Genomic DNA, 24,947 nt, shown 5'->3' on the forward strand with positions numbered 1-24,947 from the left:
TGCATGAACTCTGACTGACATTTGGACTGGTGTCTGACTCAAGGAAACAGAATTCTAGGCAGAGAGAATAGCTGGTAAGAAGTACCTGTGGCTGAAATGAGCTTATCTGTGCTTCAAGAACAGAAAAAAGGGCACTAGAGCTGGTGCTTAGTGGGTAGTGGTTGAAATATTAGACTGGATCAGATTATACTGGACCTGTAACCAGGACTATGGACTGGATTTTATTCCAAGTGAAATCGGACTTTGTTTGTTAAATAGCGCAGGGTCTTCCTGCCTGGGCAGGATTTTGACCTGAACATAGATCATTATTCTCAGTCTGGCCATAACACTGCACATTTGCAAAATCATTATTCTCAGTCTGGCCATACACTGTACATTTGCAAATGGGTGTGGACACTGATGACAATGTATAGCACCTGGTGCATGGTTTTAGCCATTCCTCCTGTGTCATTATATATGAAGAAGAACCCTAAAACATTCCATGGAGCTTTAAAAAGTATATAACCTTTTAAAGAAAGCTCATTTTTAAAGCATAGACTGCATTCTCTAAATTTCAGCAGATATCTTGATGTTTTGGGGAGCATAGATTTTTATTTCCTAGATTTTGCATCACTAGCATTGTAAATGCAGGGTTTGTTCTAATATTTTGTTTTGTCTTTTATAAACATATCAGTTTACCTTTTACTCTGGAATATATTTGTTTTTATTTTACCATAGAATAGCTGTTTAAATTACTGGCAAGAAGCTGATAAATGTAGTAGTTAGCAGCTTTGATTCTGCAGTAAGAGACCTGAGTTCACTGGCCAGCTGTCTGGGCATGTGAATGTTACATACTAACTGGTAAAATGAGAATTTTAATTGCAGGGGTCTGCAAAGGATATTGCTTGTGGGCCAAGTGTGACTGCTGCCTGTTTTTGTAAATAACGTTTTATTGAAATATAGCCACGCCCATTCCTTTACATGTTGCCTATGTCCTCTTTCTCCGTACCACAACTGAGTTGAGTCATGCAACACTGAGACCTTACATGGCCATGAAGTCTAAAATGTTTTTTTCTAGCTCTGTACAAAAAAGTGTGCCAATCTCTATTACTATGTGTACCTTTGAGGGTTATTGTGGGAATTACATGAAATAATTCATGCAAAGCACTCAGTACAAGGCCTGCCATTTATTTAGTAAGCATTCAGTATATATTTGTAAGTATTAGAATTTTTACACATTCATTTTTTACTGTCAAATAATCAGGTCAAATTGACTGTCATAAATATGCACTGTTACATGTGTATCTTTAGAGGTAAAGCACCCAAGCTTGAGGAGTACTTTTTTAAGTAGCCATATTTTGGTGACACTTGGCCATTTCTGCATTAATAACGTGCCTGGATGTTGGAACTTCTATTTTGGCCACTAGTTTGTCCTTGATTCAGATATTATAAATTACATATATGTAAAAGTTTTTGGTTATATTACGGCAATATGGGTAGATTGTTAAATTAATCATTGCAGAACCCTTTGAAAATCTAGGCGGCAATGTGCAAATGCAAAATTTATAACTGGAGCAAACAAAAAGAAGCTGATGATTCCTTAAGGATACTGATGTTTTTGTGGTTTCTTCCTTTTGTTGTCGTCACCAGAGAATTATATTACATTTGGGGAAATTTTCAATATTTAATCATAAGCATTTTTATTCCAATGTAGGCCATACATTCACCAATATGAACTTACTCTCACTAGAGGCTGGCCATATTTCTTTTTTGATTTAAAAAAACATCGAGGTATATGTTTGCATGAATGCCCATGTGTGTTAAAACTTGTAATAAACAATGAGGAGAGGCGATCAGTGAAGAGTTTAATGATTTTACTTCTTGTAGTGTTAAACATGTTCTGAAAGGTCTAAGAGAAATTGTAAGCTGTGGGGGGAAAGGAAGAAAAGAAGAGGAAAATCTATTATTTGAACATTTCAATTAAATAATTTCTTATTTAAGTTTTCCTCATGAAAATACGACCTTTGTAGGCTTCCAAAAAGTATCATAATCTTTGCTTATGTGCCTTTATTTTAGTGGAGACTTTTGTTGTTCTTAATTTCTGGTTCCATTTCCAATGACTATGAAAACATTATTAACTTTATATATTACTTTTTAATTTGTTTGTTTTTACTGCTTCAGAGTTAATGTTGTATTTAAAAGATAAATTAATCCAGCAATTTGGGACACCGAGGTAGGCAGATTGCTTGAGTCCAGGAGTTCGAGACCAGGCTAGGAAACATGACAAAACCCTGCCGCTACACAAAATACAAAAATTAGGCTGGCATCGTGGTGCACTCTTGTCATCCCAGCTACTTGGGGGCTGAGGTGAGAGGATAACTTGAGCCCAGGAGGTCCAGGATGTAGTGAGATGAGATGGTGCCACTGCACGTCAGCCTGGGCTAGAAAGTGAGATCCTTTCTCAAAAAAAAAAAAAAAAAAAGTTAATGTTTTATTATGTGAGTGTCTTAGATTTCTATGTACATTATTTAGTTCAGGTCAGTTTGTTTAAAACTAACATAAAAGGTATAAGATATGGTTCTTAACATTTAGACAATAATTTATGATTACGTTGGGGAAACAGGACTTACTTGCATGAACCAGTTTGTCTCTTGTTGTCTCTCACATGACATTCACGTAAGAAATAAGATTTTGTAAACCTTGTGCTGGGCTTTCAATTGAGATTGTGGGATGCAGTGCTGTTGAATTTGGTTTTATAATAGTTTTGAGTGTGGATGTCATTTTTTTTCAGGCCATTAGTCTATCATTGTCTAAGGCACATTTAGTGTCATAAACTTTTGTGTCTGTATTCTAGTAGAATATAGTGAAATTATTCAAATTAGTCTGTATGCTAAAACTCAGAAATGTTAATATTGAATTAATTTTTCAGTTTTAATTTAAATTTATAGGCCAGACATAGTGGCACACGCCTGTAATCCCAGCACTTTGGGAGGCCAAGGTGGGTGGATCACTTGAGGTCAGAAGTTCAATACTAGCCTGGCCAACATGGTGAAACCCTGTCTCTACTAAAAATACAAAAAATTAGCTGGGCGTGGTGGTGGGCGCCTGTAATCCCAGCTGTTCGGGAGGCTGAGGCAAGAGAATCGCTTGAACCTTGGAGGCAGAGGTTGCAGCCAAGATCGTGCCACCGCACTCCAGCCTGGGCGACAGAGAGAGACTGTCTCAAAATAAAATAAATTTAAATTTATAAAAATATATAAGATGGAGATAAAATAATCCAGTATCCTCTGCAAAAATTATCACACTGATGTTCAGAGAGATTATCTGTTTATATACTGATTTTTGCAAAATTGGCTAGAACATAATTTTCTTGATTTCTAATTCAGTGTTATTTCATTGTGTATTAGAAATGCTTAGTTAATTTTCATTAAGTGAAGTATAACATAATTTTCTCATGAAATTCATCAAGACAGAGTACTTGATATCTTTATTTTTGCAAAATCATATATAAATATGTATACTTAATGAATTATAAGCAATTCCTAGAATTGCTTGACAGGCTTTTACATTTGTCTGTGCAATCAAGATTAAGAAGGAAGAGAGGCTAAGAAAGAGAAAAGGGAGAGAGAAGAGGTTAGAAGAGGAAAAAGGAAGGAATGAGAATAAGAGACCATATGGAGAGCTAGTTCAGGAATACAGGAGCCACGGGGAGTAAGGAGGGAAGGAATGCATTCTCAAGGCAGAGAGTGAGCAGAGTCTGGGCTGAAGAGGGCAAGAATTGGGGCATGAGTCAGCCAAGAAAAGATGAGACTTGGTACGGAAGGAGTATCAAGTGGGGAGTTCCTAGATATGTTTGCTGCTGGAAAGACTGTCTCAGAAGTATTTTCTTAGAAGAGAAAAATTCTGGAGAAATGTGATTAAAACAAGAAAGAATAGTTAAGCATTATGTAGGGAGTCAGTCACACAAAATTAACACATACAGAAAAATGTCCTTTCCTTATTTCTTCTTCCTCTCTTCCTTTTGTTTCTGAATGTTTCTGTCCCTGTGAAATTTGTATGTTGGAATTCTAATCTCTAAGGCGATGATATTAGGAGGTGGGGTCTTTGGGAGGGCTGCATGCTCTGAATGGGTTTAATGCTCTTAGAAAAGGGACCCCAGAGAGCTCCCTCACTCTCTCTCTACCATGTGAAGACTCAGTGAGAAGTGGGCACTTTGCACATCGTAAGATGGTCCTCATCAGAATCTGACCATGCTGGCACCCTGATGTTGGACTTCCATCCTCCAGAACTATGAGGAATAAATTTATGTTGTTTATAACCCACTCTGTCTTGGCAATTTGATATAGGAACTTAAACTAAGACAGATGGGTAATTTAATAGATACCTTTCCACAAAATCTGATTTTGTTGACCATGTTGAATCTATCTTTAAAGGAAGTCCTATGTTAAGGACTACAGTAGTGAACTGATAGTATATAATAAAAATATATTCCTGCTGTGCCTGTCAAAAGTGGATCGGGGGCTTTTCTGAACTAATGTAAGATGATTTCCAGTAACTTTGAATGAGTGTTATATTGTCCAATTTATCCTATGGGCTTCAACTTTCACTGTCACTTTCTGAGAAGCTTAGCTTCACTTCCTCAGAATAGATTAACCGTTTCTCTGTCAATGCGGTCTCACACTGCCGTGTTTATTCTTTGTGTTATTTATCACCATTGTAATTACATGTGCTTGTGTTTGTAATTGTAAAACGTCTGTTTCTCCTGTTAGACCCTAAACTCAGCACACATTGATACTATGTATTTGCTATTCATAGCATTGTGCCTGGTACAAGGCAGGTAGTTAAGGAAATGCATGTTGAATATACAAATAGGTAAATACAATAAAACTCTAGGAAAAGTAAATGCTGAATTTTAAAAAGGGATTATTTAGCTTTGATATTAGCTAAAACATGCTTATCTTTATGGTTTATTTCAGTATGAGAAAATCACAACTAATAGAACACGTTGATATATTACAGCCATAAATGTAATTTATATGTAACAAACAAATATTCAGAATTTCTTTATTATTTAATAGGAACTCTCATGGATTGGCAGTATATCAAACACTGCCATCACATTATACCCATTCCATTTAATCCTCGTTCAGGAGGGTGCAGAAATTGTCTTCCATTTTACTGTGTGGAAAACTGAGGCTTAGAGAAGATTAATGCAGCTACTCTGACCACATATTAAAATTATGGATATGTGGAAATTACAGGGTTTTAAAAGATGTTGTACCAGGGAAATTGCCAAAAACAAGAGATAGTTTTTAATATAGTCACGCTGAATGTGGAGTATAAAATTGCAGTTAAGAGGCAAGGTTTTAGATTCAAAAGATTGAGCTGCACCTGTATCTATTACCTGAGTGACCCTGGACATGGTTTTTTAACTTTTCTAAATCTCAGTTTCCCAAACTATAAAATATCATATCACAGCCTTGTTAAATGAGGCTGTGTAACGTGTGGAGTCTGGAGGCTAGTAGACACTTGGTGATTTTGAATTCCTTTTTTTCTTTCTACATAGTATCACATTTCTCCTTTCTATTCTGCTCCACTCCAGAAAGCCCACTGAAAGCTAGCTCCTTTTGCTTGTGGGAATGTATCCAAATAGAATTAGAAAGATATATATTATTTAGCAAAGCTAATGCAAAATACCATTGAAGAGTGATGTTTGAAATTTAAATATAATCATTAGCAGACCCTATATATTTTCCTTGATTTCCCACTCCTAGAACACACACACATGTATGCATGTGCACACACACCCTTCATTTTTTGAAGAACTAAGTGCCTCTGTATTTTCACCTTGCCCTACCTCAATTGCTGTACAGCTAGTTTTTCCCAGTTCATCTCCGCTCTAAAATGCTTATCTATTTATTGGTCTCAAAGTACATTGTTGCATCTTTAAAATAACTTACATAGTATTATCCTAAATGTCTTCATCTTTATAGGCATTATAATAGGGTTTTCCTTGAATATTGTCCTAAAATATCATTCTGAGGTGATAGTGAAGGAAAATCCTGTTGTAGTATATTTAAAGTCAGTAGTCTGTAAAATAATTATTTCAGACTGGAATAAAAATCAGTTCCCAGATACTTTATGTTTGTATAAGATCTTTATTCTAATTTATTGTTGATGCTGATTAGAGCCAAGCATCATGACTCAGGCCTATAATCCCAGCACTTTGGGAGGCTGATACTGTTGAGATATATGTATTTCTGTAAGTTGCCTCAAGTCATCATTTAAAATAAAACTGGCTAAATATAAGTAAATAAATACATACACAAAATTGTAAATTTAAGTGAGATAATGGGAAATTATCAAATTGAGGGATGTATTTTTTCAATCATAAAATTACTTTAATGGCTTATTTATTTATTTTTGAGATGGAGTCTCGCTCTGTCACCAGGCTGAAGTGCATTGGCACAATCTCAGCTCACTGCAACCTCCACCTCCCAGGTTCAAGCGATTCTCCTGCCTCAGCCTCCGGAGTAGCTGGGAATACAGGCGTGCACCACCATGCCCAGATAAATTTTGTATCTGTGGTTTCACCATGTTGGCCAGGATGGTCTCGATCTCTTGACCTTGTGATCCTCCTGCCTTGGCCTCCCAAAGTGCTGGGATAACAGACATGAGCCACTGGGCCCAGCCAATCACTTATTTAAATATAACAGTTAATCTATTAGAAATAAATGAGAAGGGAAAAAATGAAAAAGGAGTCTATGAATTGTTAATGTTTCCTAACTTTTACCTTTAAAGTAAGCTCTTAAAAGCTGATTACCAATTATGGTATTAATATGACATTTGTCATGATGTATATTACATATGTTCAAGTCACTGTCACTTGATTTGAACTAGTCATTCGCTTTATTTTATAGATAAAGTAGGATTTTTTTAAACTTGTTTGAAAAACATGAGTGTCTGTGTATACTTGTGTCTACATGTATGTACATTCATGTACTACATAACATTTTAGCAGGCAACCACATATAAGATGGTGATCTCATAAGATTATAATACTGTGTTTTACTGTACCTTTTCTGTTTAGATATACAAATACTTACCCTTGCATTACAATTGCCTCCAGTATTCAGTACAGTAACATGCTATACAGGTTTGCAGCCTAGGCGCAATATACTATATACCATACAGCCTATGTGTGTAGTAGTAGGCTAGCCCATCTAGATTTGCATAGGTGTGCTCTATTAGAGTGGGTTATTTGTCCTTTTACACTTGTCTTTTTCCATCCTATCAGACTATTAGCCTTCACTTTTGTTCTCACTACTGTCCACTGTCAGTTCCTACACACACACACACACACACACACACACACACGCACACACACTCTTTAGGTACACACACTCACCGTCACAGACACTTCAGGTTTGCCTTTTGCTAATCTTACTTGACAGATAACCAATTTTTAAGAATACAGGTTAAATTAGAGAAGAACATGACTTGGAAATTTCTCAAGTATTTTATTATTTTAGTAAAAGTCTGATTGGAATCATTTAGCCTATGAAAGCACCATATCATCCTTTTCTACTTATTTCCTAGAGAATACCTAATTGGAATTATATATAATACAAATAGGGTTAATTTTAATAAAGTATTTAATATGCTAAGTACAATTTAGGCCTTATGGGAAGAAAATGCTTTATTTTGTTAATGGATATAGATAACTGGAGCCCAGTGGATGTAATCTGATTAAACAATATATTAATTTACATAAAATAAAGTTGCACAGAATAAAATCCAGAAAATTATGTGATATAGAAAAGAACTTCAAAACCATAATTTATAATAATTACCTACATTCTGAAATTTCCATTATTACAGATTTTTAGTAGTTGAATGAACAATTTGTCTCACTAGAGTTTTGTGCTACTCATTATCTAATAGTATTTGAAATTAATATATACAATAGCCTCTATTCTCAGTGTCTAAAAATCCAGATATGTTTTATTTTATTATTGATGATACTGTTATCTGCTACTGGATATGAATTACTACTTTTTGATCATTTCAAGTTTTCTCTTAATTCCAGTTGGCTGAGTTTGTAATATAACTTACACAAATTATGAGCAAAACATAACATTTTTAATTGTTGGTTAATTTAATTAAAATTAAGTTGATTAATGAATTCTTTTAATTTTTTTGAAGTAAACCAGATTGTTCGATGTTACCCGTTATTATATTAAACGGTGATATTTTAGAATATCTTTCTAAAAATATGTCATTTTTATTATAATTTAAGGCTTTCTTTTGGCATTCTATACCTTTCTCGTTTTTCCTCACAATCTACTGCCTCAATTGAAATACACAGATCAAAACCTGAGGTTTTGGATTCGTGGTTTTATGATGTACTGTTTAATACACATTCAGCCTAAAAGCCTACAGAATATCTAAGAGGAACATCATTTTTTCCTTTATTTTTTTTTTGATATTTAGTGGCTGCTTAGTAATGTCTCTTATTTATTAATATACAATATTAGTAGGTTTAGTAACATCCAGTGAACTAAGTTGCAAATTTTGAAAATCTCAGAGGTTTTTCTGGACCACAAATAAATAGAACATTAGGCAAATAAGCTTGGATTACAAAATGTAACATTATTAAATAAATGTCATTCTATTTGATGATAGTTGCTTACTGAGAAAATTTGTCTATATTTCATTATCAAGATTATTGGCAGAATGTGAGACAATCAACAGTTTTTGATTTTAGGGATATTTCCTAAAAATCTTAATACTGGAATTATCTGGTGACAAAATTTCCTTAATAAATCCTCATTACTTGATTATAGGTTGAATATTTCAAACATCTAAGCCAATTAGAATCATGGTTATTTTGATTGCCAGAAATCCTTAAATGTATGTATTATCCATCGATGTATTCAGTTTCTATATTAGGCATCTTTGATTTAAACATTTTTTTAGTGGTTTATGATTCATAAGAAAATCAGTTGCATTTCATTTTTTTTCTGGATATTAGAGATTTTGTTTTGCTCCAAAAAATAAATTGGGAGTGCTCTAATCAGTTGACTATGCACAGTATGAATAACGCAGTGCTGGTTTCTAATGTATGTGTTAATTAGTTTAAGATATAAAGCTAAGAACTAAAATGGGTTACTTCTTAAACACATTCATTTTGACCAATGAGGTGTGTGTGTATGTGTGTGTGTGTATGTGTGTATGTGTATATATATGTGTGTATGTGTGTATATATATATATATATATATTTGGCATCACCATCTGAAAGTTAGCATCTAGCTCCTCCAATTGTTCAGAAATTAGGCTTCTTGCCAGTAAGTGGTTTGTAAGGACAGGCTTTAAAAGCTGTATGCCAATGGAGTAATCTAAGTCCAGGCTTGTCTGTTGGAACGCACCAAAATAAAACTGTCTTAAATTCTGCTGTATATTTTTATGAGATTCTAATCAACTGGATATATCAACTGTGTTATGGGCTGTTTGATGACACTTTGAGGTAGAAAAAGTAAATTGCCTTTTTTATTGTACTTTTTACCAGACATTGTCATACTCTGACTCAAGGCAAACCATTGGGTTGAGGTGATTCAGTTCATTTACTACTAGAGAGCACACTGAACAGTATTTCTAATTCAGTCATAGTCCGGAATACTTCGTATTCCATTTTCTGTCAACACCCCAAAAAAGGAAAAATGGAATCTATGAGCTTGAATTTGGAAATTATGAGAGTAGAAGTAATATTGAACGTCTTTCAGAAATCAGTATTTTGACTGGTGACTTATTCTTTAAGCTTGCTCTATTTCAAAGACAAATCTTAGATTCAGTGAACTAGTTCCTTCTTGTATGAGATTATTGTTTTCATGGTCCATGTGACTGCTGGAGGGTTGCAGAACAGGGTGCCTCTGCTGGATGTCCTTGCATACTTGGATTTTTAATGTGAATTTAAGAATCTTCCACTTGATTTTGAGGTCTGGGTACCTATGAGACAAAATGATTAGGGAAGAAGTTTTTTCTCCAGTAATGTGTACTAAGTATTTTATAATTATATACAAAAAGGTTGTACTTTTGTGCAGAAAATTTAACATAGCATAACTAAGACTACTATCCTTAGAAACTGACAATTTATTTTTTCTTATACAACAAAGGCTAGTTATTTATAAAATGTTACCCTTATAAGACTGGTTATTTTTGCATAACTGATACTAATAATCTAGTTTTAGAAAGTCGACTTAGCCAGAGAATTAATGCTTTAAACTTTTGCTTTGTACTTGCTGCCACTGACTTTAAAATTTTGTATTTGGCTTTTTCCTAAATCCATTTCCTGATATTTGGTTAAAAAATAAAACTTTTTGGATTTTTGTTCTTTACTATTTTGTTCTAGATAGTTTACTTTCATAAAATTTTGTCTATCGTATTTCATTAATGATTCATAAAATATAAAAGACATTAAAAGCAGTAAAAATTTGATTTATCACTTTAATCTTGTAGTAGTTTTTAAAAGACTGTTTATCATTTTTAGACAATGTGAAAGAGTATTTCAGAGATCTGAAGAATAGAATGCAGTTTTTAACCCATGACAACTTTTCAATTAGATGCTCCATGGTCACTATTGTTTCTTTTCTGATTGTCACGGGAATTTTTTTGTTGTTCATACATGCCAAGAATCTGTCTAGTGACATAGTTATCCCCAAATGTGTCTTTTTATTTTAATATTTTAAACACAGTTTATTTCCTGTTTTGATCAAGAATAGAATAGATTAAATATTGTAGTAAAAGGAATCAATAGGACTTTCATTACCTTTGACTTTAATGAAATCTGCTGTGACACTAGGCAATTCTTTCTTTTCAATGATCAAGTTCACATCGTTTCCTTCTTCTGTTTTCCATTGAATTGCAATATAATTCACTTATCTTTCTCTTTACTTAGAAGAATGTATTCTTTTCAAAAAATTATTTTCAAAGGATTATTTGTATACAATTTTATTCAAGTCTTCTTTCTGAAGTTCTCATAGCAAACTTGTTACAAAATATAGATATATGTTTGGGGACAGGGAACTCTCTGTATCTACCTTTCAATTTTTCTGTGAATCTAAAACTCTGAAAAATAAAATGTATTAATTATAAGAAAACTAGAAACAATATAGTAATGAAAATTCCTATGCAAAATAGAGTGATTTTGATCTTATACAGTTCTAGTATAGCTATTTGTTTCTATTGATTTCTTCTGTTAAACAAGATTTCCCCCTTAAACCGTTATGAATGTGCAATTATAGAACCATCAGCAAATACTACCTTCAAGATTGCTTAACCTTAAAATCTTGAACCTCCTGTCTCCCTTTTATATCTATTAGATTGCTTGGATTTCTTTTCATTTTTTTTTTTTTTAACTTAGTAAGTTTTCAAAACTCAAAGTAACTTATTTAAAACAGGTAATTACTAACAACACTCATTTTTCCCCAAAGTTTGGATTTACAATTCTGAAGTTAATTTTGATGACTTCATCTTCATTTATGTCAGATTGTTCTTTAATATATGCAAAGTTTTAAAAATACATAAATTTCAACTGGGGTAAAGATTCATGTACACTATTACGGAGCTTTGTCATTAAACTAAATGAGGTATTAAAGTCTTAAAACCACAGTTATAATAAGATAGAGAACTCAACCATACTATATGACTGAAGAAAATACTAATTGATGATGCCTTCTTTTCACTTGTCCTAAACAGACTTGTTTCGTGTGGTGTTTCTAATTGAGTTACACAGTTTCTTTGTTTTCCTTCTCTTTTTATGGATGTAGGACTCTGAAACTCGTAAAACTTTGGACTTTATTAAACGTGTTTTTTGGTAATTAGGTTTTCTTTTTTTACTTCCATGAAACAACAGTCTAGTCAATGTAATGTTGCTTACCATGTGGTTGATTTTCTGTTTTTATCTTTTACTTTTTATTCTGAATCATATCTGTTTGAAATTGTAGCAGGAGGAACTATTTTAAGCAAAAAGTCATTGAAAGTACTTTTTGTACTGATAATGAAAATGCATTTTCTGAAAGGAGAAAAATCACATAATTATGGTTATATTACATGAAAATCCTTTTTAAAAATTCAGGGACTGGTAATAGATTTTATTCCTTTGCTTTTTTTGAGCACTACTATAGAGTAATGACTTTTGTGGTTGCTGAGAACACGGCGTTGAATGAGACAGAGTCTCTGGTTTTGGAGTTCATGTTAAAAAAATTATTCCTTAAGTTTTCTTAGATATTAAGTGACTTTGTGGACTATAAAAATTAATAATTTTTCCTTTTAGAATGCGTTTCATCAGCCAACTGAGATTCTTATTAGTTTTGTGACTTTTATATATGTTATATTTCTTGAACATTATGATTCTTGAGATAGAGCCCTCTAATTTTAGTTAATAGCAAACATTTATAACAATTAAGGAAAATGCTCTTTACATTTTGCTTAAATACATATTTCTCTTATATTTTAGCTGGGAAGTTTTAAGATTCCTTCTGTCAAACATAAGATGGTGGTTGGAAGAATATCGCTTTGATGGATTTCGTTTTGATGGTGTTACATCCATGCTTTATCATCACCATGGAATGGGTAGGTAACCCTGATAAAATCAGGTATGGGGTTAATTGCAGAAGCTGCAATAGCCATTATGCCTTGATTTTTATTAGTTCCATTACATATGCTCTCTTCGTAGTAATTTATTACCCCATTTTGGCAATAGGTAGAGTATAAGTATGTTTTATAAGTAAACAAAAGATAATCATTTCCTTTGAAATTTATCTACTGAATATGCTGTCATTATTGTGTAGCTTAAAACTTTTTTGACGAAACCATTTATTATAACACCTTCAGGATGTGAACACTACAGCACTTCCAATTAAAATAAAAAATAATAGATGAGAACAGTTGTGAATGCATAGGTTTTTACATATTACACATGGAATAAAATATGTATTTTAATTATAGATTTACCTGGTTAAAATTAAATTATAAATTAATTTGAAATTAAAAGTATTTATCACTCTCAGTTTAAAAGTTGTACAGGCTGGGCATGGTGGCTCACGCTTGTAATCCCAGCACTTTGGGAGGCCAAGGTGGCGGATCACGAGGTCAGGAGATCGAGAGCATTCTGTCTAACACGGTGAAACCCTATCTGTATGAAAAATACAAAAAAAAAAAAAAAATTAGCTGGGTGTGGTGATGGCTGCCTGTAGTCCCAGCTACTCGGGAGGCTGAGGCAGGAGAATGGCGTGAACCTGGGAGGCAGAGCTTGCAGTGAACTAAGATTGGGCCACTGCACTCCAGCCTGGGCAATAGAGTGAGACGCTGTCTCAAAAAAAAATAAAATAAAATAAAAATAAAAGTTGGACAAAGAAGTGGAATCACAGAATACTAATCCCTCAATAGATGACATGGGAACAATTATTATTATTATTATTATTATTAGAGACAGAATCTTTTTCTGTTGCCCAGGCTGGAGTGCAGTGGTGTGAACTCAGATCACTGCAAACTCCACCTCTTGGGTTCAAGTGATTCTCCTGCCTCAGCCTCCTGAGTAGCTGGGATTACAGGTGCCTGTTTTCATACCCGGCTCATTTTTGTATTTTTTTTTAGTAGAGACGGGGTTTCACCGTGTTGGCCAGGTTGCTCTCAAACTTCTGACCTCAGGTGATCTGCCCGCCTTGGCCTCCCGAAGGGCTGGGATTGCAGGAGTGAGCCACCGCGACCAGTCAATTATTATTATTTTTCGATGGCCAAATAGTCACCATCAATAAACAGAAAAAAGTTAAAAAAGGGTGAAAAACTTGACTAATTGACTAAATCTTGAAAACGGACTGCCAAGGAAAGAAGCTAAACATTCGAAGTGTGCTACTGCTTGATCTTACTCATGATGCTGCCCACTTGAAATGTTCCTAGGAAAGAAGTTGAATCTGTAAAACACAACAGATTTCATTGATATCCATTTTCCAGTTTCGGGGAAGCTGACTTATGGTACGCAGAGACAAGCATGGCAAAAGTTTAGAAAAATCTTTTCCTAGATTTAAACACCTACATGCCCCTGCAGAAACTACCTCACTGAGAGGGGAGTATATTCCAGTGATTCGTGGTATTAGAGGAGTGAACCAAAGTTTATGGATATGGGATGTGCTTTTCATGGATAGAGAATCCAAGAAATGGTTAAAGAAAAACATTCTGAGTTATTTAAGATTTTTTTTCTCCCTTGGAATGAGGGAGAAAGCAACAAACAAAATTCCTGAAACCACACAGCAAAAGATTAAATAGAATACCAGAAAAGTTGAGATAAGGCAATTAATATCAAGCACAGTATTTAATTTATAAGCTCAGTAATAAAGAGAAATTTATCAGGAGGTGATGAATTTACCTGCAATTTACTTGCATGCATGAAAAAAAAAAGGTTAGACTCATAGTATTTTATTTGCAGAAGCAATGTCTGCCAAATTCTTACAAAGTGTGACTCAAACATTTGCTAGTTGAATGATGGTTGCCAGGGCCTGAGGAGTGGAGGAAATGGAGAGATGTTGATCAAAGGGCACACTTTTTGTTTTAAGGTGCATAAGCTATGTGGAATCTAATGTAACTATGGTTAATAATATTAGTTGGTATTTGATGAGAGCCGACTTTAAGTATCCTCACACACACACACACACACACACACACGTACACACACAGTAACTATGGGTGGTGACGAATGTGTTAATTTGAGTATAGTAATCAGTACACAGTGTATACCAATATCAAATCAGTACCTTGGAAACCTTGAATATATACAATTTTTATTTGTCAATTAAACATTTTAAAATTAAAGAATGACAGCATCAAACAAAAGTGAGAAACTTGATAGTTATATTGCTGCTGAAATACAAACAGGAAAGAACTTGAAGAATAAGACTTCCATAATTATACTTGAAAATATCCCTCAGTGATAGAATCCGGCAAACTGAGAAAAAAAAATCAATGGAACTTAGACATAGAAAAACAGGGTAAAAGGCTGATGTTGAGCACAAATTTGATTTTATTATAACAATAAGAGTAAATTACTGAAAGAATAGAAAGTAAATGGCATAACCCAAGTAACTGAAATGTGCTATAACCTACCAAGGTTAGGAGGTGGGAGAAGAGAAGGCAGGAGGAAGTTTGAGAATATATAATCTCTTTATCATAGGGAACTCCATATTGCATAAATTGAAGTACCTGTTTGAAATAATGTAAATACTGTGCTCAATTTTATGATGGTTTTCCTATTTTCTTTTCCTTACCACAAAGGGATTTAATAACATCTTAATGTGACAGAAAATGTATTGAAAATTATTTGATATTTAGAATTCCCTTTAGTATGATTTCACTTTTTTGCCATATAATTTGGCCAAAATTAAATTAAATCTTTAAAGTGCTTTGTTTTTCTCATGTCTGCGCATTTGTCAAACAAAATTGATTTGCAGGATTGTCTGAACTCTGAATGTTGACGTGTAGTACTTTTCTAAGTCAGTATATTTGCTTGTACTTATGTTATTAAACTGCTACAATAACAAAATTCATGTAAAAAACTAATTAGTGGATGTATTTGTGCAGAGTTAAGACTTGCTTTTTAACATAATATATCCATATTGATTTTCTTTTTCTAAGGTCAAGGTTTCTCAGGTGATTACAGTGAATATTTCGGACTACAAGTAGATGAAGATGCCTTGACTTACCTCATGTTGGCAAATCATTTGGTTCACACGCTGTGTCCAGATTCTATAACAATAGCTGAGGTAAAGCCACAGTGAAGTCTTACCTTCTGACCCCCTTTAATAGAGAGCATGTTGTCAGCATACAGTATTTGACTAATCAATCTCGTGTTGTCAATAATTGCATAAATGAAATTCTACCCTGTGTATCGTGCAGCTATCTTGTATGGGTGGCACATTAGTTAGAATTCACTGTTTCCCTATTAGAAGATAATGTATACTAATTACTTGTCACCATTCTATTGTTAAAAAAGAAAATGCCAGTGGTTAGAAAGTTAAATGTCCTAATCAGTGGACAGGCCCTTCCACTATGAGACCTTCAGCAGAGAAAAGAATTGAATATTAATGTGTGTCTGTCCATTTATTTATTTACTTTTCTTTCTTGGCTCAATCATTAGAGATAGGATGGATCGCTGCCTGCAAGCTTCTCTGAAGCCTTTCTTGTTCTGATGCGATTACCTTTCTTGTTTATGTTATTGCTCTCAGATTGCCAAATGTTCACTAGTTATTCATGATTCTTGAAGGTTCATGATTAACTGTCCCAAAGCTGCACTGTAATGATATAATTCTGTATATGCATAATTGACAATTCCCCTCTTGGTGATAAATGTGATAAATTAAGAAGTTTGTTAAATGCTTATGCTAATTTAGATTTAGTGCTAAAATCCCTCTGGTTTTCTAAGTTCTCTAACTAGGAATTATTATTAAAATTGAATTTAGTGTGTTAAAACTTTTCTATACAAAGTATAGTGGTTGGCATATAAAAATAGCAAGACTACTTTTAAAAAGAGTTAGAATTAAGGTGTGTTTTTACATTGTCGGCGTTTAGTTTATTGGCATGAAATGGAATAAATAGTCTCCTTCCTGTAGTATTTATTTTTTGTATAGACTGTTTTTATATACACCATTTCTCAAAATCAGAAATCTCTAATTTTATAAATGGTATGATTTCATTGCTTGAATAGAGGAGAATAGTTTTATTCCCTTCAGGCACTTTACTTTCTGAGTATTTTCTGGGAATAGAACAGTAGCCCTAAATTCCTGAAATTGATTCTTATGTACAATTAAAAAACAACAACCTGCCATACAATTTAGACACCCATTATTATTTCACAGTCATGACCTACCTACATTTGATCATAGCACATCTTACTAATACTTGTGCTAATTCTTTTTGTGCTGAATATCTTTAACATCATTCAGAGTGTATATTTTAAACTTTTGTCTTCTGTATATTTGAATTTTATTTGTCAAACATCAAAAATTTAATTAGTTTGTCAGTGATATTTATGGCAATCCAAAGAGATATTACAAATGACAAATTACAATTAATTACAATTAATGACAGCACAAATCAAAAGTGGGTACTGAAGGAAAAGAAGCAATGATTTAATACATGAAAGTTAAAATTGTTACATTGATCTTTCCATTCATTGCAAGTAAAATAGTTTCATCATCTAGGGAGCTCTGGTCTGATTATCAGTGTTTCTACCAATGAAACTGAGACTTTAGCCTACTTTATATTACTTGGTTTTAGATTTTTTAAAAACAAGATGTACTTTCAATTTATTCTACTTAAATTGAAAACGACTTCAATTTCAGTACATCGCTTTTCTGTCTAGTGGGAGTCTCTTCCAAATGTAGAATTGATCCCCATGAACTTTTTTTTTTTAAGAAAAGGAATGTGTTTGAATGGATAAGCAATATAAATTTATTTAAATTCCTTTAGTAGAAATATGAATTTATTTATAATGACAATAACAAAAAATTGAATTTCTTTTTGTATTTTGCTCAGTGTATCTACCATTTTACATTATTATATTTGCTATATTAAAACATTTTTGATTGATGTATCTTTCCCTCTGGAATGGTTGTATAAGTGCTCTTTATATAGTAAAAAATTAGAACTATTTTAATTTCATCCCAAACACAGAATCATTTTCATATGCCATATGAGTAGGCATCAATTGTTTTATATTTAGAGTATGTTTATTTTGATGATCTTTATGATTTACCTTTTTTTTTCTTAAAAATTTTAAAAGAACAGTCACTAACTTTCCACTTTCAAAAGGAGGGCCAAAATAATTCATATGCATTAATGAGGCAGCTTTCTAGAAATCAGATTTAGGACTCAAGACCATATGATTGTTACCGAATCACCAGGGGTTCAGTCTAGGTCCTGCTGCTTGCTGCACAGAAAGCCAATCACTGAGACAATGATTATCGCTGGAGAAGACTTTGATCAGTCTCAAATCCATCTCTCTGACCAACTAAAATTAGAGGTTTATATGGTAAGAAATAAATGTAACAATGTGTAAGAAAACAGAACTAGAGAGGGGTAAGGAAGCAATCGTGAGGAATGACTGGGCTGGCATCTCATTGCATGCCGTGATTTGGGGAACTTCAGTTCTTTGATACATTTTTTTGAGAAGCTTGAGGGACAAATACAGGTTTCAGGCTTTTCAAAAGGATTAATTTCTACGTTTATCCAAAAAAATCTATCTATGGGATGATTAGGTTTCATGATGACCATATGTTTTTCTTAGCAGATTCTATTTCCTAAAACTACATTGAGACTGGATATAGAACAAGCCTTAATATTTTCTTGAGAAAATTTGTCTTGATCTTTAATACCAGCCCATCACCAGTCATTCTTGACAGTTTGGTCCTTGGAAAACTCTTTTTCAGAAGGCATTGTGTCTGTAATTCTAGTTCCTAATATGGTGCCTGATATTTAATGCATATTCATCCAATCCTGTCTGTGGAAATGTGACTTATATTTTGATAAATAGAATGGTTGAAATGGCTTCTTTTCTACTGATCATCTTTTTTCTACTTTATAAACCATAAAGAGCTATGCAGAAATAAGATATTACTGACAAACAATTTCTTACGGATATATTCTACCATATATTTGCTTATATCTTCCTTCCATAAAAAAAAAAAAAATAGAGGCATTTAACCTGAGTCTCAGAGAGCTTATGGTATCTAATAGTCTTTTACAGGAGGTGAGGATCATAATCTAAGGAAGACTTTGGGCATTGACAGATAGAGAAAAGCTTGTAACAAGTACATTCAAGGGTGAATATTTCAAAGTGGCTGAAGTACTTAGTGATTAAAATGAAATAGTAGGAAATAATGGTAGAAAGATGTCTTTCCTTTCACTTTCTGCGCACTTTAGTTAATGATCACAACTACATCACATTGTCATTTCATAATTATAAGTATGTTTATGTGTCTTTAGGTCCCAGTTTATTAATCTATGAAAGCCAGATATTATATCTTATCTTTTAATCCTTCAGAGCACCTCACTCATTCACTCAACAGATACTTACTGAATAACCTGCTTGTGCCAAGTATTATTAAACTATTCTAGATTCTTGGGGTATATCAGTGAACAACAACTATAAACTCTTGACCTCGTGGATCTTACACTATAACAGGGAGTAGGGGAGTAGCTAATTGGATAGTAAATCATATAGTAAATGCTTAATGTGTAATTGTTGAATTGAATCTTAAGCTAAGGAATTTGAATTTTCAATTGTTGGCTATTGAAATCTATTGAAGGGTGGAATGTCTCATAAGATATGAATTTGGCAACAGTTAGTATAAAGAGAAGGTAGAGGTGGGGAATGCCATTTGAATATGGTCTAGGCAAGCAGTAATGAAGATTAAATAAGATTGTGGCTGTGGTAATGGACCAAAGGAAAGTAACTTATTTGAAAGATATTGTGGAATTAGAATTGATAATACTTAGCGCGTATTTTCCTAATATTGTCTTAATACTATATTTTGTTACATGTGAGTCCCTGTACCAATCTTTGAAACCCATTTTTAAATTAATTTTTTTTGATTAATTATTGGATTACTAATTGTCTAGAGTAGAAAGGACCCTCTGTCAAAAAGCCTGATATCTGAATCTGGCTCTACATTAAGAATCCTCTATCTCGACTGGGCGTGGTAGCTCATGCCTGTTGTCCCAGCACTTTGGGAGGCCGAGATGGGTGGATCATTTGAGGTCAGGAGTTCAAGGCCACCCTGGCCAACATGATGAAACCCCATCTCTACCAAAAATATAAAAAATATTAGCTGGGAGTGGCGGTGCGCCTGTAATCCCAGCCATTTGGGAGGCTGAGGCAGGAGAATCGCTTGAACCTGGGAGGCAGAGGTTGCAGTGAGCTCATGTCATGCCACTGTATACCAGCCTGGCAACAAGAGTGAAGCTCTGTCTCCAGAGATCCCTTCAACCTCAGTAAGCCTCAGTTTCTATATCTGCTAAATGAAGATAACCCCTACCTAATCGCAAAGACCCCTTCTAAGTGCAACCTACTGTAGTAAAAGCTGCTGCACTGTTTCACTGTTAATGTACTAACTCTACATTCCATTTCATCAAAAGCTAGTGTTCACAAAAGTACACTCCCTATCAGGGCTACGTACAGCAAGAACAACTGTAACGGATTTATGCCACACGTATTGTTGTGCTTGGTGAAAGCAACAAAAGTAATAAATGTTCTACAGTAGTTCAAAAATAAGAAACTATGTTTTAGCAATAATCGTTTTACTCTTTTGTGTTCTCTGGGTGATACTAAAGAAAAGAAACAAATAGCTTCATGAGATCAAAGTTTGCCTGGAGTGAAAACATTAAGCAAAAATCCTTCTGGGAAATGAGATGCGCTATCACAATTTTACCGACTTTCATGTTACCAAAGCAGCCCCAAAATAGATGCCCCATTATTGTTTTCATTTATTGACTTGGGCTTTGCTGTCAGAATATTGACTAAAAGTTTGATGGTGATGAACTGCCATTCTTTGTTTTAGGACGTATCAGGAATGCCGGCTCTGTGCGCTCCAGTTTCCCAGGGAGGGGGTGGTTTTGACTACCGACTAGCCATGGCAATTCCAGATAAGTGGATTCAGGTAAGAGTCCATGTAAATATTTTTTGTTTCTGCGAACACTATGTTGCTTCATTTGTCTTTATTTCTTAGTTTGTGATCATTAGTTACAGATCTTATAATTGAAGTATTAAATTATTTCATTAGTCTGTCGATTCTTAGGCTATTTAATAAGGTGCTTCTCAAAATGTTAAAAGTTCTGATTTAAAGTATTCATACTTATTCAGGCTAAGGGAAAATATGATTAATATAATGTTAGCTGCATAAATGGAATTTTGCATTATCAATGCAATTATACGAAACTTCAGTGCTCTATATTTAATACACATTAGACTTCATGAAAGCATTCATTTATGCCTACAGATCATGCATTAATGTAAAAGTTACCCCTTAATTCCCAGTACTTGCTTAATAGTATGGTTTTGCCTCAACAGATTTGGATTGGATTCATCCATTCCTTTATTCAGCATTAAAAAGTCCTTACCGTGTGTCAGACGCTAGGAATGAATACATGGTACTTTGCACATCATTTATCAATAAAATTTTATTAAATTTAATGACAGTTCAAGTAGTTTGGGTTTTTTTTTCATTTAATGTTTGCCTAAAGGACTAAAGTCATTATGTAGACTTAGGTTTGATACAGAACATTTCTTAGCAGCCATGTCGACATTCATGGGCTGAATATGTATAAGGAGTCAGATTGTATATAAATAATCATAGCTTTCTGATGAGCCCTTTAGTTCAGACAGGAACTGGTGCCATGAGACCACAGTTGTGGAAGGGCTTAATTTTGTGTAGAAAAACCATAGAGCCTACTCTTAAGGAGGTGGTTACTATAATCATTTCTTAGCTGTCTTTCCTGTTTCCCCAGGCAATTTGTGCAATGCATAGCTGTGACATTAAACTTTGACCAACATAACTTCTGCTCCTACATTTATAATGGTTCCTTAAACGTTATCAGATCCAAAAGCAAATATTTTATAAAGATTTTTACTTAGAAAACATACAAACAAACAAAGGAGTATTCTTCTTTCATACATGGGAAGGTAGCCTTGTATTTGTTACTTTAAAAAAAAATGCTGTGGTCTTCAAGTTTCTCACCTTGGTATAAGGTTCCTTGTCAGCCCCATCTCTTACTATTTCTAGTTTTTTTCATGTAGATTTTTTTTCCTCACAAGTGACAAATCTTACTTTTTAACCTCCTGCTAAAAGTCTTAATCATTCTTTGTTCACATTCAATAATCTTTTAAGGTGTACATCAACCTAGAATTATTTTTCAGTCAGTAATAGCACAAAGTGAGATATTTTCTCTCTCAGTATTCATGGCAGCTTAAAAAATTGAAATTTAACCTAATAAACATTTTATTACATTGTATGCTGAAGGTAATGTGTTAGGCAATGTATCATACTTACTAATTATATATGATAACTATAATAATCATAGTTATCAAATAAAAAAATATTTTATCCTAAATTTAGGATATGACCATCCTGTTTTAGATTGTAAGTTCTGTAAAAGCAGTTATCATCTTCTATTTTATGTAATTATTTAAAATTCTTATTGTATCACCAAATTGGGTCCCCCCTTAGTTAATAAAACTAAAGTTAAAATAGTATTACAACAAAACCCTTAGACACAGTGATTTTCCTCTACTTTTATAAGTGGTAAAAACAATTCAGTAAGTGGCTCCCATTTTCCATACATGTCAATAAAACACTCAAGAGTTATTAAATCAGAATACAACTGTACTCAGAGTGTATATGGCCTGCGATATTGTCTACCCGTACAGTATGAGTTAGATTAGAATGCTAGATGTTATTCATTTTTTTGTAGTTCAAAAGCAAATTATGTATCATTTCCTAGTTGTATTATTTCAAAATCATTAGTTTCAAATATCATTCTTAGTTTAATCAATTACTGAACAAATATTTGACTATCTAAATTATGCCAAATTTGTTGTATTTCCTTTCATTATATTTGATCATTTTTGAGGTGTTTGTGTTAAGGTGATGTATGTGTCTAATGAACTCATTCATTGATCTGTTAATTCCACCAAATGTTTACTGAGCACCTAAGGTAAATATAGCTTTTTAATTAAACTTTTTTGAGATATTAGGATAATTGTAGATTCACATATGGTTGTAAGGAATAATACAGTGAGATCTGGTATGCTCATTCATCAATTTTCCCCAGTGGTAACTTCTTGCAAAGCCATAGAATGATATTTTAACCAAGATACTCACATTGATATACTCAAGGTGAAAAACACATTCTTTGCCACAAGATTCCCTCATGTTGCCTTTAGAATAACACCTAGTTATTTTCATCTTGCTTGCCTCTAGTAACACCTTAACCCCTGGCAACCACTAATGTGATCTCCATTCCTATAATTTCATCATTTCAAAAATATTATATAAATGGAATCATGCAGTTTGTGACCTGTCTGGATTGGCATTTTCAGTTAGCAAAATTTTCTTGAGATTACCCAAGAAAACCTCCAATGTTGTTACATCCAGCATTCTTGTCGCATGTATCAGCAGCATGTTCAACAGCCCTGAATACGATTCCAAGGCAGGGGTATACCACGGTTTAACCATTCACCCATTGCAAAACCTCCAGCTTGCTTCCAGCTTATGGCTATTGTGAATAAAGTTACTGTATGCGTGTATGTACTCATTTTTTATCAACACAAGTGTTCATAATTATGAGATAAATGCTCAAACACTACAATGAATAAAGTTATTGCATGCGTGTATGTACTCATTTTTTATCAACACAAGTGTTCATAACTATGAGATAAATGCTCAAACACTACAATTACTGAACCATATAGTAATTCCCTGTTCAATTTTTTAAGAAACTGCTAAACTGTTTTCCAAAGTAGCTGTAACATTTTACATTCCGACTGGTGGTGTTTGAGAGACCCGCCTCTCTACAGCCTCTCCAGCATTTGGTGTTGTCACTGTGTTTTATTTTAGCTATTATAATCAGCATATAGCGATATCTCATTGTGGTTTCATTATTTTTTGAATGATTTATAATGCTGGATACCAAGCATGTGCTTATTTGCCTCCTGCATGTCCTCTTTGGTGAGGTCTCTGTTCATGTCTTTTAACCATTTCCTGACTTCATTGTTTCTTTACCGTTGAGTTTTGAGAGTTATTTATATAGTTTAGATTCAACTCCTTTGTCAGATGTATGGTTGACAAATTTTTTCTCCTAGTCAGAAGCTTGTTCTTTCATCCTTTTCATATTGGCTTTCACAGAGCAATTTTTTAAACATTTTGATGAAGGCAGTTTATCATTATTTCCCTAGTATAGGTCTCTCTTTTCATATCAAGTTTAAGAACTTTGACTCTCTTATGGTTTTTACTAAATGTTTTATAGTTTTTCTTTTTTGTATTTAAGTCCATGATCCATTTTGAGTTAAGTTCTGTGCAATACATATGGTGTAGCTCAAGGTTCTTTATCTTTCTCTTTTCACCCATGGGTATCCAACTCTTTCAGCATCATTTGTTGAAACATCTGCCCTCCTTCCATTGAATTGCTTTTGCCTTTTCGTCAAAAATAAGTCTGGCACATTTGTGTAGGTCTATACATTCGTTTCCTATTGTTCCTATATCCAATTTACCACAAACTTAGTGGCTTAAACAGCGCAAATTCATAACGGTTCTATGTGTAACAAAAATGAAATGGGTTTTACTGGGCTAAAATCAAAGCGTAAATGGGGCTGCATTTCTTCTGGAGGCTCTGAGGGAGAAGCCATTTCCTTGCCTTGTCTCACTCCTAAAAGCTGCCTATGTTCCTTGGCTCATGGCACCTTCCTCTCTCTTCAAAGCATCAGTATACCATCTTCAAATCTCTCTTTTATTTTGACCCTCTTGCCTGCTTTTTAGACAGATTCTCCTGGATTAGGCTGCAAACATTTATGGATGGTTGCTCTTCTGCCTTCCACGTTCTGCCCTCTGGTGCCCAAAGATTTGCACTGCAATTATGAGAACTGCTTATGTTCTCATAATTGTATGAGTATGTTGCATTAAAGAGGGAGAGTAAATGTAGGACATAATGCTGAGGAACATTAGCCTTTATAGGACAAACAGAGGAAGAGAATTTACAGTATGTCAGGAGTGGCAGAAAAAAAAACGAAACAATATAAAACCGTAGTTTCATAGAGAAGTTCATGGGCAGGAGATAGGACAGTGTCAATATGTATAGCAAGTATCTACTTCAGAGAGAGCAATTACTAACTTAAGCTTAGACCACAAGCTTAACCTCAGCAAGTTCA

General features: G+C 33.8%; 1 protein-coding gene across 1 annotated transcript in view; it reads left to right on the top strand.

The window, feature by feature from the left end:
* GBE1 (glucan (1,4-alpha-), branching enzyme 1) overlaps window positions 1–24,947 on the top strand; it is a 273,306-nt gene that overhangs the window by 158,076 nt on the left and 90,283 nt on the right. Inside the window, exons 8-10 of the mRNA XM_011953833.1 lie at window positions 12,495–12,610; window positions 15,665–15,792; window positions 20,587–20,685. Coding sequence (XP_011809223.1) covers window positions 12,495–12,610; window positions 15,665–15,792; window positions 20,587–20,685 — 343 coding nt within the window. The remainder of the gene's footprint in view (window positions 1–12,494; window positions 12,611–15,664; window positions 15,793–20,586; window positions 20,686–24,947) is intronic.

This window comes from Colobus angolensis, unplaced genomic scaffold (assembly GCF_000951035.1).
Source record: "Colobus angolensis palliatus isolate OR3802 unplaced genomic scaffold, Cang.pa_1.0 Scaffold373, whole genome shotgun sequence".
Classification (NCBI taxonomy): Eukaryota; Metazoa; Chordata; class Mammalia; order Primates; family Cercopithecidae; genus Colobus; species Colobus angolensis.